Source organism: Staurois parvus, unplaced genomic scaffold (genome assembly GCF_062004578.1).
Source record: "Staurois parvus isolate SC_StPar_1 unplaced genomic scaffold, SC_StPar_1.0 ptg000574l, whole genome shotgun sequence".
Taxonomy (NCBI): Eukaryota; Metazoa; Chordata; class Amphibia; order Anura; family Ranidae; genus Staurois; species Staurois parvus.
The window spans coordinates 2393738-2409950 of NW_028318370.1; the positions used below are offsets into that span (position 1 = coordinate 2393738).

The 16213-nt window shown below is 44.5% G+C and overlaps 1 protein-coding gene across 1 annotated transcript in view; it reads right to left on the minus strand.

Moving 5' to 3' along the window:
* Positions 1-16213, minus strand: part of TMPRSS3 (transmembrane serine protease 3) — a 128371-nt gene that overhangs the window by 62463 nt on the left and 49695 nt on the right. The window contains exons 3-6 of the mRNA XM_089691901.1: positions 15944-16060; positions 9066-9182; positions 6815-6938; positions 1662-1790 (exon numbers count right to left, since the gene is read on the minus strand). Of these exons, the coding sequence (XP_089548027.1) occupies positions 1662-1790; positions 6815-6938; positions 9066-9182; positions 15944-16060 (487 nt within the window). The remainder of the gene's footprint in view (positions 1-1661; positions 1791-6814; positions 6939-9065; positions 9183-15943; positions 16061-16213) is intronic.

Consider the following 16213-nt stretch of genomic DNA (forward strand, 5'->3'; position numbering starts at 1 on the left):
GAAGTGATATGGTTTGTACCAAGCTCTGAACCTGTTACCGTTGCTGGACAGCTGGATATCCATGTGATGTTTAACCCCTTCATGCCTAAGGGTAAAACAAATCCTAATGCCTAAGTAAAATGTTACAACTTTGACATGTGTTAGTAAAACCGTACATATCATCACAACTACTTTGTACATCCAGGTGGATTATACCTTCTTTTTTTTTTCAGGACAAATTGGGCTTTCATTTGGTGGTAAATGGTAATAGATATCTCCTGATTTTTATCAAAGGAAACCTGGCCCAAAATAGTAAACAAAATCATTTTTTTTAAATTTAGCTGTGTATTTCTTGTTACTAACATAACCTACCACCAAAGAACAACCCAAAATACATTTTCCAGCTCCTGATGATCACAGCGATACCATATATGTGTATGTTATTTGTTGTTTGTACCTGTAAGGGGCGGACTGACCATTTGGAAACTCGGGCACTGCCCGAGGGACCGGGGTCAGTAGGGGGCCCCATGAGATGCCCCTGGTACCTTTTTACATAGGCTTTTTTGAGTTTGGGCAAGGACACAGGGGCCCCATGATCCCCTATTGCCCAGGGGCCCCATGAGTTGTCAGTCCGGCCCTGGTACCTGTACTACAGCCCAGAAATAATAGTGTGAATTTTGTTTTTTGTTTTTTTTTTACCTAAAACACACTGACACTGACACTAACTGACACTGATACCAATTACAAAAAAAAAATCCTGACCATTGACCCTGACCTTGACCCAAACACTAACCATGGCACTGAACTAGATCAAACTTTGATTCAGGTATTTTTTTCTTTATTTTTTATTTTATTTTTTAATATTTATTTATCTTTTTTTTTTTTTTACAGTTTTTTTTCCTCTCTGCAAGGAGAGAGAGAGATACAATGTATTTCTCTCCTCCATTCAGACAGAAAAAAAAAAATTAAGGGGGGGCAGGCTTCACAGTTACTGATCACTGTGATAGCCAATCAGAGGCTATTACAGTAATCATGTGACCTGGAATCAAAAGTCCTGGGTCCCGATAGTTAGAACGGGACCTGGGGCTCTCAGTGACACCCGGACTTTGTACTGGGAGCGCGCTGTGCGGCGCGCTCCCAGCACAAAGACAGGTACGCAAATATGCGGCCCCACGGAAAAAAAGCCCAGTTCTGTGAGGCCGCATATTTGTGTGACGTCGGCGTCCAGGGGTTAAAGCTGAACTCCGGGATCAGTAAATACAGTCTAAATAAAAGAGGCACATGTATTCTTCCTTGAATCCTGCTGTGCTTTGTATATTTCTTCCAGATCCAGTGTAAGACTTCCTGTAATAAAGACCGGTCACTGCTGCTCTCCCTTCTTGTGCAGGATGACCGGTCTTGTCTCCGCCCCTCCTGTAGTTTCTTGCAGGCAGCCTGCAGTGTGTGAGCCTGTTTGGTCCCTCCCATAGCTCTGCTCTCTGCACCGGCTACATACAGCACAGTGATGATGTCACCGCTAATTTTGCAAGGTAATATCTGAGTTTGCAAAGGCATTTTCTGCTCACAAAGTGGATTTACATCCTTTGTTACTATTGAGGAATATATTTAAATCAAAGTTGTTGCGCCCAAAGTTTAGATTTAAATTGATTTGTTTTTTCCCCTCTCTGACTGTGGCAGCTTACCTTTGCTGGATGACGTGGTGCATTAAGGTTGGCTGGTCAGAAGAATCTGAAGATTTGGTGACTGACACAAATTCTCTTCTAAACTGTTCTTCAATAGAGCGCAGAGGCACGGAGGAGGAGCTCTCAAAACTGCAATCAATCACAAGAATTTCATGACAATAAATGAATGTTTAAAATTAAAATGAGCTGAACTAAACGAGGACAAAACATTTCATAATTAAGTCATTCTTACTGTTATTATTTACAATATATTTATAGGGATATCATATTCATCAACACTTTACAGATTTCCTAATAGTCCGAGATGTGTACTTAGTAGGGCTGTCTGAAGAGAAGGGGGCATACAGTTCACCAATTGCCTGGAGTTTGCATGTTCTCTCTGTGCCTGCGTGGGTTTCCTCAAGGTACTCCGGTTTCCTCCCACACTCCAAAGACATGCTGGTAGGTTAATTGGCTCCTGTCTAAATTGTCCCTAGTATGTGTATGTATGAATGTGAGTTAGGGACCTTAGATTGTACGCCCCTTGAGGGTTAGGGACTGATGTGAATGTACAATATATATGTAAAGTGCTGCATAAATTGACGGCGCTATATAAGTACCTGAAATAAATAAATAAATTAGGGGTCTGTACAGGAAGATGGCTGCATGTAGAGCTAAAAAGAGTCTTGTCACTTCTCAAGGACGCTTTCTTCCCTTCATCTCTGCAGCTTAATTGACCCTCAAAAGCCAAACACCAGTCTTTCCTTCAGCATCCCTGTCATTGTGCTCTCTCCTTCTATCTGCATGATCCTAGGTAGCACATGCACACTGTGGCATGACAGCTTAGCTCCTTGTGCTGCCTCTCCTGTATGATTTCTGCACGTCAAATTCAGCTCCTCACACTGCTTGTGTTTAAAGCTGACCTCCAGCCTTCCCTTTAGTCTTGCACAGTTGTAGCGGCTCCTCTCCTGTGCTGAAGTTGCTTTCTCTGATTTTACTGCACACTGTGAGCGGCTCGCAATCTGCATTAGAAGCTGCAGCAAGCCACATAGAGCCCACCTCATTTCCATGCTGGTGAACATCCAGCATCATCCAGCTCTTTCCTTCCCAGCCTATTTCTGGCCTGCCCCTTTTATTCATTGGATTTCAGTTCTCTCTAACATGGACGGTCAGCATCACATGTGAGTGTTACGTAGGGTGGTCTGCATGCAAATACAACCTGCCTAGGAATGCCTACTCCTCCAGAATGACATCGACCCATCAAGGCATTTAGATATTTTCATAATTCCTCCCAACAGCCTGACCACTGCTTGCCTGGGGCTGACCGCTCTTGAGAGGAGTACTTAGGCAGGGTGCTGTTATGTGTACTCAGGAAGCTGTGTACAGCACCCTGGTAGTTGCTCCTATCAGCCATAGCCATGATGGAAGGAAGGAAGGAAGGAAGGAAGGAAAGAAAGAAAGAAAGAAAGAAAGAAAGAAAGAAAGAAAGAAAGCGAGCAGGAAAGGAAAAAGAAAGAAAGAGAGAAAGAAAGAGAGAGAGAGAGAGAGAAAGAAAGAAAGAAAGAAAGAAAGAAAGAAAGAAAGAAAGAAAGAAAGAAAGAAAGAAAGAAAGAAAGAAAGAAAGAACGAGCAGGAAAGGAGAAAGAAAGAAAGAAAGAACGAGCAGGAAAGGAGAAAGAAAGAAAGAAAGAGAACGAGCAGGAAAGGAAAAAGAAAGAAAGAAAGAAAGAGAACGAGCAGGAAAGGAGAAAGAGAAAGAAAGAAAGAAAGAAAGAAAGAAAGAGAGGAAAAACTGCAGCAAATCGGCAAAGCAAAAGCTGTTTCAAAAGTAAGGGAAAATTTTTATTGACATCTAAACTGGTAACATTACAAAACCTGGATATAATTTCGGAAATGCTATTGGGCTTACTCAGTAACCCAATCAGAATTCACTTTACAGAAACCATTCCACGACAAAGTGAATTTTGATTGGTTGGTAATAAGAAAGAAAGAAAGAAAGAAAGAAAGAAAGAAAGAAAGAAAGAAAGAAAACGAGCAGGAAAGGAAAAAGAAAGAAAGAGAGAAAGAAAGAAAGAAAGAAAGAAAGAAAGAAAGAAAGAACGAGCAGGAAAGGAGAAAGAAAGAAAGAAAGAAAGAAAGAGAACGAGCAGGAAAGGAGAAAGAAAGAAAGAGAACGAGCAGGAAAGGAAAAAGAAAGAAAGAAAGAAAGAAAGAAAGAAAGAGAACGAGCAGGAAAGGAGAAAGAAAGAAAGAAAGAAAGAAAGAAAGAAAGAGAGGAAAAACTGCAGCAAATCGGCAAAGCAAAAGCTGTTTCAAAAGTAAGGGAAACTTTTTATTGACATCTAAACTGGTAACATTACAAAACCCTGATATAATTTCGGAAATGCTATTGGGCTTACTCAGTAACCCAATCAGAATTCACTTTACAGAAACCATTCCACGACAAAGTGAATTTTGATTGGTTGGTAATAATTCTACCCTTTGCTGCTCTTACTGTTTTGCTGAATAGGCCTGTATATATGTTTATGGAATAAAACACATTAAGCAGTCCCATTCCTCTAATTGTCCTACATGTGTAGAAGGATTACAAAAATTTGGAGCCTCTTCCCATCCTCCCTTATGTCATAGCTGTCAATGGTGGGAATGAGCTCAGGCACAGACTGACTCCCGATGATCTCACAGCTGACAAAAAAGACAGATTATTATGAGTTATCATTACTCAAACTTCACAAACCGAGACCAAATTGGTAAAGAAATAAGACCCATCAATAATTCTGCTCTCTGCTTTTCCACCCACTTGTTTCCTTCTAAAGTTTTACAAAGTTTTTTTGTCTTCCTGTCACCAACTAGGAAAAAGTCTAAATGTTTAAATATTTCCAGAAAGGCAAAGAAAATACTAATGTATTGTAATGTAATGTTCTAACTCAACATATCAGAACAAATAAAGAGGACCTTCACAAATGGGAAAATTTTCAGCTAAAGTCAATTTAGAACATACAGGAATGTGATTGGGATAATGGGGTCAAAATGAATTATATCTTTAAAGAAGAATTCCAGATATGGATATTTTTACATAGTTCGACCAATGAAACTATGCATATACTTCCAAAACAGCAATTCTCAACCAGGGTTCCATGTAACTTTAGGGTTTCTCAAAAGGTGTCTAGGGTTTCCTTGAGTTGTGACTAACTGACCTCCCATCTGATCGTCCCTGCATAGTTCCAGGGCTAGTGTCATTTGGCAGAGCCTGCAGCATGACACCAATGATCTTTTTCGCTGTTTGTAAGGGGGGCATTCTTCCCACTGGCCACCAATGTAAGGGGCATTCTTCCCACTGGCCACCAATGTAAGGAGCATTCTTCCCACTGATCATCAATGTAAGGAACATGCTTCCCACTGATCATCAATGTAAGGGGCATGCTTCCCACTGGCCACCAATGTAAGGGCATTCTTCCCACTGGCCACCAATGTAAGGGACATTCTTCCTACTGGCCACCAATCTAAGGGGCATTCATCCCACTGACCACCAATGTAAGGAGCATTCTTCCCACTGACCATCAATGTAAGGGGCATTCTTCCCACTGCTCACCAATGTAAGGGGCATTCTTCCCACTGACCACCAATGTAAGGGACATTCTTCCCACTGATCACAATGTAAGGGACATTCTTCCCACTGATCACAATGTAAGGGACATTCTTCCCACTGACCACCAATGTAAGGGGCATTCTTCCCACTGGTCATCAATATAAGGGGCATTCTTCCCACTGGCCACCAATGTAAGGGACATTCTTCCCACTGACTACCAATGTAAGGGACATTCTTCCCACTGACCACAATGTAAGGGACATTCTTCCCACTGACCACCAATGTAAGGGGCATTCTTCCCACTGGTCATCAATATAAGGGGCATTCTTCCCACTGGCCACCAATGTAAGGGACATTCTTCCCACTGGCCACCAATGTAAGGGGCATTCTTCCCACTGACCACCAATGTAAGGGACATTCTTCCCACTGATCACAATGTAAGGGACATTCTTCCCACTGACCACCAATGTAAGGGGCATTCTTCCCACTGACCACAAATGTAAGGGGCATTCTTCCCACTGGCCACCAATGAAAGGGACATTCTTCCCACTGGCCACCAATGTAAGGGGCATTCTTCCCACTGGCCACCAATGTAAGGAGCATTCTTCCCACTGGCCACCAATGTAAGGAGCATTCTTCCCACTGATCATCAATGTAAGGGACATTCTTCCCACTGGCCACCAATGTAAGGACATTCTTCCCACTGAACACCAATGTAAGAGGCATTCTTCCCACTGACCAATGATTGAAAGGGACATTTTTCCCACTGACCACTAATTAAGGGGACCTTTTCCCAATGACCTCAGGAAACCCCCCGAGACCTGAAAATGATTTCAATGGCTCCTCTGAGGTAAGAACATTGAGAAAGGCTGCTCTAGAAGCTCCAAATCACTCCTTAAGTAGATGCAGTTTTCTAGGCTGCCACTAGGAGGCTTTGTCTCAAAATAGTGTGTAGTAACAGAGAATAGCTTAATCAGGTGCTAGGTCCCTTTTATCTAGAGCCCTCCTGTAGTGATGTCATGGATCAGTCAGTGCCCACATGTCTTTGTAATGTGACTGTAATGCCATTTTAAAGTAACCTCACTAAAATGCACCAATCCTAACTTTTTGTGTGGACATTCCTTTCTTGGAATATAAAGGCCAATGTCTGAGAATGTCGTGAGAAGGCCTCTGGCAAGGAGATGAGCTTAGGGTTAAAACCTCAAACAGGAGGGTTTTTGTTCTGGTAGCAAGAAGAAGTGGGACAGGGATTTGAGGGTGCTCTAGGCACCATTACACAACCATTTGCATCCCCCTTACAACTCCATTGGGAATTGCTACTCCAGTGATCTCCACTAGCTTCTGGGTCTCGTGCCGAGCAGCTGTCCTCCTCCATTGTGATCACAGGAGGTCGGCCGCAGGGCACAGGCACCATTCAGAGACTACTTTGTGTTTTCTCAATGAATGCAAAGCATTCTCTGATTAGATTAAGTGGATAGCGTGACGTCACCACTCCGCTTCTATACCTCGTCCACCTCGTTATCCCACCAATGAAATAAATCATGCAGTGTAGCATAAAACAATTCTTTACTAAACAATTCCTAATTACCTGGAAAACCCTAATTGCTTACATGTCAGATTCCCATACAATGCATTCCAGCTTTCAGAGCAGACTGTTTTCCAGGACCCAGCAACATAGGCTTGCAGCACCCCACTCCGACCACTTAGTCTCACTAAAGTAAAACATAAGAAAGGGTCATCAGAGGGAAAAGTAAACTAGCTGTTGTGACAGAAGCATGGAAACTGCATTTATTGGTTGAAATTACAGCCATGAACGGCAGCCTTAAATATTTCTGAATTCTAAAAGTCTCTATATCTTAGAGTTCTCTACAGTCCAAATATTTTCATCTTTTGAAAGTTTGATGCCCTGATAAAGGGAGCCCCCTAAAGCCCCAGAAACATTTTGGCTTGTCAATGGATTTTTTATCATTACACAAACTTTCTTACTTGGACGTTACGACTAATCTGGATTTTTCTTTATTCAGTATGTCATATACTGTATGGTGCCTCAAAACACTGCTTTGTGACCCTTTGGCTTAACAGTTGCCTACCAAAGTCATTGCACTTCTAGTCATGGATCCCTAACGTTCTACAGTATAATGCCTTAAGAATTCATATCTAAAAGTGCAAATACTGTAGAGCTAATAAAAGGTGCAGCGCTAAAATATTAAATATTAACACTTGAAAGGGTAAATAACGTTATCAAATAAAGTGGCAGTTCGTGGTAAAGTACTAGGTAAAAATCTGATAATAACGCCAAACTTCAGTGATGTGTCAGAGGTGTAGTAAAAATACGCACTCACCAGATGCGTATTTTAAATACGCATGTAAACAATATAGCCAGAGGTCCTCCTCTCAGGATGGGATGAATGAGATATGTCTTCCTTGGTGGGCGCAGGTTGGATCCAGCCAGAGGCCTCATCAGCAGCAGTGTTCACCTCTGGCTGGATCCAACCTGCGCCCACCAAGGAAGACACCTGTAAGGCTATATACCGCCCAGAGAGAGGAGAATCCGTAAACGACATATCTCATTCATCCCATCCTGAGAGGGGGACCTCTGGCTATATTGTTTACATGCATATTTAAAATATGCATCTGGTGAGTGCGTATTTTTACTACACCTCTGGCACATCACTGAAGTTTGGAGCTATTATCAGATTTTTACCCAGCACTTTACCACGAATTGCCACTTTATTTGATACCTTTATTTATCCTTTTAAGTGTTAATATTTCATATTTTAGCGCTGCACCTTTTATTATCTGACTTGAGGAGGTTTTATTTGGTTACCTTTGTGTGCATCAGCAGCTAACTTCTAAAGCGCTCACTGACTTTACTCTATTTCAAATACTGTAGAGGACTTGGGATCTAGCTCTATAGAACTACCACCAGCCTAGTCTCTACTTATGACACTTGTCATTTGCAGGGGGGGGGCATATTTGCTGATGGAGTTCTTTCAAGAAGTGGGGGTATTTTTATAAGTGGAGGCACTTCAGGCTCTGCACCTCAACAATAGCATGCAGGGAAAGTACACAGGAAAATTATTTGAAAAACACCAAACAAGCTGCAAGTGACCTTGTTCCCCTGTTCAGCTCTACTTCCTCTCTATAAAATGTGCTCTCTACCACTTCTTCTGACAGTTGTGTCCTTTCTCCATAAACTCTCCTTCCTTCACCCCTCTTCTATACCCCACAATCTGTATTTATATCACCTTCACTTCTGTCCCCTCCCTATTACTGCAATCACCAACTCCTGCTAATGCTAAACCCACATGCCAATAAAACCTGCAGGATGCTGGGGCCATTGGTGTACTTAGGTTTTGTGCTGCCCTAGGCAACACAAAAGTCATCTGCCCCCATGAACACCAACACCCCCCTCCCTTCCCCCTCTTGTGGAAAGAGCCTGACATTGACCAACAGCACCCTTACTCTGACAGCAACACCCTTGACCTTGTATTCTCCTACCTATGCTAGGTGTTGTCCTGGACTCTGAACTATCCTTTCGGCCCCACATCCAATCACTCTCTACGCACCATCTCCAAAATAAACCCCTTCCTAAGCAGTGACACCAAAAAAACTCCTAGCCTACTCCCTGATCATCTCTCGACTTGACTACTGCAACTCCCTTCTCATTGGATTTATTTTATTTTTTGGGTCCTGGGTTCTGAGTGCAACAAACCTTTCATTTTTTATGAAAAGTCCGCTTTTAAGGGAAAATGTTCTTCTCATGCAGCATTCTTCATCCTAAGACCTCCATTACCAAGCAACACGTTGTTTAAATGTATAAATCTCATTCCACTTACCACATCTAAGTTCATCATCTCCATCCGGACAGTCGTAAACTCCATCACATCGCTTTGATTTCTGAATACACATGGAAGAGGATTGGCAGCGTATTTTTCCCGGGCAAGTGAAGTGAACTGGAAGAGAGGTGGGAAAAAAGTCAGTGTAAATTTCCTTTTTTCCCACCTCTCTTCCAGTTCACTTCACTTGCCCGGGTATGCCCCGGTATTGAAGTGGTTAAGGCTATAAGGAGGGCTTGTGTTAGGGTTACAAAATGAAAAAGTGTTAGGGTTACAGAGAGGGGGAGCGTTAGGGTTACAGGCAGGGGCGGACTGACAACTCATGGGGCCCCTGGGCAATAGGGCCCAAGTGTCCTTGCCCAAACTCAAAAAAGCCTATGAAAAATGTACCAGGGGCATCTCATAGGCCCCTTACTGACCCTGGGCCCTCGGGCAGAGCCCGAGTTTCCAAATGGTCAGTCCACCCCTGGTTACAGGGAGGGGGAGTGTTAGGGTTACACAGAGAGATAGCATTGGGGTTACAGGGAGGATTAGTGTTACGGTTACAAAGAATGATAGTTTTTGGTTTTCAGGGAGGGATAGTGTTGGGGTTACATGGAGGGTTAGTGTTGGGGTTCCAGGGAGGGATAATATTAGGGTAAAGGGAGGGTTATTGTGAAGGTTACAGAGTGTGATAGTGTTGGGGTTACAATGAGAGATAGTGCTGGGATTTCAGGGAGGGATAATGTTAGGGTAACAGAGGGCGATAGAGTTGGAGTTACAACTCTATCGTGCTGGGATTACTTGGAGGGTTAGTGTTAGGGTTACAGAGAGTGATAGTGTTGGGGTTACAATGAGGGATAGTGCTGGGATTACTTGGAGGGTTAGTGTTAGGGTTACAGAGAGTGATAGTGTTGGGGTTTCGGTGAGGGATAATGTTAGGGTAACAGAGAGCGATAGTGTTGGGGGAACAGAGAGGAAGGGCTACAGGGAGGGATAGTGTTCGCTTTACACAGAGGGATAGTGCTGGAGTTACAGGGAAGGGTAGTCTGGGGATTAACCAGAAGAGATAATGTTAGGGATGCAGGGAAGGTTAGTGTTAGGGTTACCAAGAGGATTAGTATTAGGGTTACCAAGAGGATTAGTATTAGGGTTACAGGATGGAATAAGGTTAAGATTGCAGTAAGGGTTGGACTACAGAAAGGGAGGTTATTGCTAGGGTTACAGGGATGTAGGGTTAATAGAAGGCATAGTGCTAAGGCTGATGATGTTCGTCCATCGTGTTCGAAGAGGACATTGACATCTAACAGCTAATCAGCTGTCCACGGCCTGTCTGTAGGTGGCTGGTAAGGCCTATATGGGCACAAAATGTTCTGCCACAGACATATGTGGGCACCACTGTTGCAGCATTTGCAGCTCTGGCTTTGCGGAGTGCTCGCTTCTCTTGTGCTATGGTTTTTATTCTCTCCTCAAATGTCTGGCAGCATTAGCGGATCAATGTGCGCCATGTCGATCGATCTTGTGCCAGCGTTTCCCAGGAGGTGATGTCAATATCCAGGGACTTGAAGGAGGTTTTCAATGTGTCTTTGTATCACTTCTTTTGTCCCCCGTGTGATCGCTTTCCTTGAGACAGCTCACCATAGGGGAGCATCTTAGGCATGCGTTGGTCTGGCATCCTTGCAACATGGCCTGCCCAGCATGCCTGGGCTTTCATCAGGAGGGTGTGAACTGATGGCAGGCCTGCTCTGGAGAGGACTTCTCTGTCTGGCATCTTGTCCTGCCAACAGATCCTTAGAAGTCTGCAGAGGCAGGTCATGTGGTTCAATTGCCTAGCATGCCTCCTGTATAAAGTCCAAGTCTCACTGGCATACATCACTAGCACTACTGATCAGTAGACTTTGAGCTTTGTGGCAAGGCTTATTCCACGGCGGTCCCACACGATGGTCAGTAGTCTGCTAAATGCAGAACTTGTCTTGGCTATTCTGCAGGCCACCTCGTTGTCAATTGTCACTGCGCGGGATAGGGTGCTGCCAGGGTATGTAAATTGGTTCACTGCTTGCAGCTTTTGTCCCTTCACTGTGATGGTGGGCTCTTGGTGTTGGGCTTTCAGGGCTGGCTGATGCATCACTTTGGTCTTCTTTGTGTTGATGAATGCAGCAAATTTGTCCACACTGGCTTGCATTTCCTGCTCTGATCCAGCATTCAGAGCACAGTCATCAGCAAAAAGGAGGTCTCGCAGCACAGTCTCCTTTACCTTGGTAACAGCCTGGAGTCTTCTCAGGTTGAACAGTTTCCCATTGGTCCTGTATCTCAGGCTAACTCCCAGGGAATTGTTCTGGAAGGCGTCTGGCAGCATGGCTGAAAACATTATGCTGAAAAGGGCCGGTGCCAGCACACAACTTTGCTTGACGCCGTTTGTAACAGGATACGCCTCTGAAACTTCTTTGTGGTCCAAAACACGAGCCATCATGCCGTTGTTGAACTGACGTACCATTAGGATGAATCTGCCAAGGCATCCAAACTTTGACATGATGCTCCACAGACCTTCGTGATTGACAGTGTCAAAGCCTTGGTGAGATCCACGAAGGTGGTGTACAATTCACGGTTCTGCTCTTGACAATTCTCTTGGAGCTGTCAGGCTGCGAAGATCATGTCCACAGTGCCCCGCTCTTTGCGGAAACCACACTGTGTCTTGGGTAACAAACCCTGTTCCAGGTGGTCAATCAGGCGGTTCTGCAACACTCGTGCAAGGATCTTGCCTGCGATGGAAAGCAGTGATATTCCTCTATGATTATCGCAGACTTGTTGATTCCCTTTCTTCTTTTAGAGATGTACGATGGACGCATCTTTCAGTTCCTGAGGAATGGATCTTTGATTTCAGAAGGACTGGAACAGCAGAGTGAGTCTATCGACAAGCACTGCACCGCCATCTTTGTAAACTTCTGCTGGGACAGCATCAGATCCTGGGGCCTTGCCACTGGACAGCTGGCTGATAGCTGGTAGGGTTTCAGTCTTTGTTGGTGGGGCATCCAGGCTGTGGTTAATATCCGCCTGGGGCATTCTGTCGATCGCCTTGTTGTTAATGGAAGATGGGCAGTTCAGTACAGATTGGAAGTGCTTGTCCCAATGCTGTAGGATCAGAGTCTTCTCAGTAATGAGAGCTGCACCATATGAGTCTAGTAGAGGGGAGCTCCCTGAGGGCTGAGGTCCGTACAAGGATCTGAGGGCTTCTTAGAACCATTTGGCATCATTTCTATCAGCAAACTTCTGAATTTTATTTGCTTTGGCACTCAACCAGGAGTCCTGCATCTTGCAAAACTTGCTCTGTACGGTTCTGCGAGTGTTGTTGAAGGCATTTTTCTTAGCTGTTGATGACGGGTTGTTCTGATAAGCAAGATAAAGGCGGTGCTTCTCAGCAAGTAGGATCTTGATCTCATCATCATTTTCGTCAAACTAGTCCTGGTGTTTCCTGTGTAAGGGTCCAAGAACCTTTAGTGCAGAAGCGTGCACAATATCCAGGAAGAGTTCCCAGTCCCAGTCAGCATTTCCCTCTAATTGCAGCTCTGAAAGTTAGTTGTCAAGATCTTCTGCTAGTGAAGCTGCTGTGTTGGGGTTCCTCAGTTTACTGACGTTAATTTGTTTCATCACAGATTTGTTTCTCTGCGAATGTCTCTTTGGCTTAATGTGAAAGCTTAATTTGGAGTTGAGCCTGTGGTCGGTCCAACAGTCAGCACTCAGCATGGCCTTGGTCACCTTTACATCCTGTCTGTCTTTCCTTTGCATGATGACATAATCAATAAGATTCCAGTGCTTGGAGCGTGGATGCATCCAGAATGTCTTTTTGCGAGGGGGCAGGCGAAAGATGGTATTGGTGATGAGCAGATCGTGAGCTGCACATGTCTTCAGTAGTAATATGCCATTGCTGTTACATTTGCCGATTCCATTTTTTCCAATGACGCCATCCCAGGCAGAGTGATCGGATCCTACTCTCGCATTGAAATCATTAAGTAGAATCAGCCTGTTGGTGCGCTTCATGGATGAGAGTAGGGCATCGAGATCTTCATAAAACTTGCATAGGTGCATAGGAGCTGATCAGTGTTGCTCATTTTCCTCTCAGTAGTGGGAAATGCAGTGTCGTGAGTCAGTCTTTCACGTCCTTGAGAAGACTGGCAAGTTTGCGGACAAGATGATTCTTAATCGCAAAGCCAACTCCAGATGCACAGCGTTCATTACTGCTGTGTCCACACCAGAAGAAGGTATAACCGCCTCCTGTTTCTGTAAGCTGACCTTCGTTGGCTAGACAAGCTTCACACAAGGCCGCAACATCAATCTTGAATCTCGTGAGCTCTCTGGCGACCAGGGCTGTTCTTCTTTCTGGTCGATCTGCTGAGGGGTTGTCTTGAAGAATGTGTACGTTCCATGTGCCAATAGTGAGTGGTGTCACCTTTTCTTTGAAGTTATGTTATTCGACCGCATGAAATAGGATCCCCTCCAGCTGTGGTAAGCTGGCCAGGGTTCTGTGAAGCAACAATGTTTAGGGCACCTTTTCTAGCCCCTTCTTCTTGCTACGGAGGTGAGCAGTGTGGTCCTAAAGAGGGCTGCTCAGTCACTCAGGTAGACGCCGAATCCAGCTGTTGCTGCGGTCATCAGAAAAATGACCATTAGACCTGTGCCGCCTGTGTGCAGGTCCACGGCTACAGCTCCCAGTGTATCCACACCTGCTGCTTCGTTGCTCACCCATCGCCACAGGACTTTGGTGGGAGTTGGCGGATGTCAAGACTTGTGCATGAATTGGATTAAAGTGAGGGAGAAGTGTGCATAGTCAGCCTCACTCTCTCTTCCCAGATTCCATTTTTCTCCAATGGAAGGACAAAAGCCAAGACAGTTGGGGATGGGCTGGGTGCAAATGGTTGACCAGGGCGCCTTTTGCGTCTTGCCATGCTCTTAGCGTACCACATCACTTGTGGAGACCGCCTTCATGAATGTTGTCCTATTCTAGTAGGTTTCATCAGTTCAATCCGCTGGAATCTGTCTTCACATCCTTGGGATAGACAAGTCCCTATCTCACCAAAGGACAATGACCCAACGGCTACTCTCAACCTGGTTTGGCCAGCTTGTTAAAGATGTTTCCCGGGGTGTGGCCACTGCACATGCTACAGCTACTAGGAGCCTCAGGTGAGAGCTGAGTGACAGGTGGGGACCAAAGGTGGACGAGCTGCCCTGAAAGGACACAACCTGCCTTACACCAGAGGTGCTACCCCTCCCTGCACACCCCATAAGGCTACAAGGAGGGTGAATGCAATAGTTACAGAGATGTCTAGTCAGGCTTACATGAAGGGATAGTGTTGGGGTGGGTTAATGTTAGGGTTCCACGGAGGGTTAGAATTAGGTTTACAGGAAATAGAGGGTTAGAGATACAAGGAGGAAGGCGGTTAGGGTTATAGGGATGGTTAGTTTTGGTTACAGGAAGGGTTAGGGTTATAGGGGGGTTAGTGTTAGGGTTACAGGGATGATTAGTTAGGGTTAGTTAGTTTGGATTGTAGGAAGGGTTTGGGCTAGGGTTATAGGGGGTTAGTGTTAGGGTTACAGGGATAGTTAGTTTTGGTTACAGGAAGGGTTAGGGCTATAGGGGGGTTAGTGTTAGGGTTACAGGGATGATTAGTTAGGGTTAGTTAGTTTGGATTGTAGGAAGGGTTTGGGCTAGGGTTATAGGGGGTTAGTGTTAGGGTTACAGGGATAGTTTGTTTTGGTTACAGGAAGGGTTAGGGCTATAGGGGGGTTAGTGTTAGGGTTACAGGGATGATTAGTTAGGGTTAGTTAGTTTGGATTGTAGGAAGGGTTTGGGATAGGGTTATAGGGGGTTAGTGTTAGGATTACAGGGATAGTTAGTTTGGGTTACAAGAAGGGTAAAGGGAGTGATATTGTTAGAGTTAAAGGTTAGTGTTAGGGTTAAAGAAATACTGTCCACTAAAAGCTAATGTTTCATAGGACAATACCTAAAGGAGTAGAAATGCCAAGAGCTGGCCAACCTGAAACATCCTCAGTACTAAGGGACCAGGCAGTAGCTGAACTATTCTCTCCACTGTTTGCACTTAGCTTGGGATATGGAGAAACAGGGTCTGGCGGGCATACAGCGCCTTCCAGCCATTAGGATACACTCAATGGTTCTATCTTACCCCCACCGACTGCTAGCATTCACCTGGGATACAGTAAGGTGGGGGTCTATGATACACTGTTGACACTGACCCCACCTATCCATATCGTAAATTTACCATAAATGCATGCAAGGGTGTAGAGGACCATTCGTGCTTGCTAAGAACTAAGTCTTTATAATTGTGTAAATTGCAATGAACCCATTTAAATGCCCACAAATACCTTCTAAGTTCTGATATCCTGTAAGCATAACTGATTTTCCCGCACTAGTTTTAGACAATCCAGAGCTCTGGAGAAGCCAAGTGCCCCTTTTCCTCTGGAGAAGTCTAAACCGTTGTTTATGACACTTTTATAAAGCCCACTAAGCTGACTGCACTTGCTCCGATCTGAACTCTGCAGCTTGCAAAGGGACCTGGAGAAGATTAATGCGCGCCTAAATTGTACAGGGACCAGACGTGGCAACCGCTTGACGCTGCCTATTTACCGAGTACAGAAAGTGCAGCAAAGTTATCCGCCGTAATGAATGCCTACTGTCCAATTAAGCCATTAATACACAGATAAACAAGCTATCAAGCCATCGGCCATTCATTGCGCCCGTCAGACGGCGAAGGTGAGAAAGGTCAGCCTGCTCTGCTTAATGAAAAAGAGGACGCTAACTGTCTCTATTCTTCCTTTCAAGAGGATTGTAAAACATTTAATCCTTGACAATTTAATGGAGACACCACTAAATAATGAATAACACTCACCAATCAGGCCCGTAGCAATCGCCAGAGCAATAACGAGGACGGCGAAGAGGACGATAATGAGATATTTCACAGGGAGAAGAGGATGGCACTTGGACGATTCGTCATTTTCCTTGTTTTCTGTAAAGAGATTAATGCAAAACTGATGAAGATGCGGGAGATGGAGTCACGCTGCTCTGCGCGGTGTCTGGGCCATTCATACCTATGCATTCAGAAAAGACATCTGTTTTACCAGCATTTTCAATGAGTGTGTTTTGATGCCTCTTAACGCTT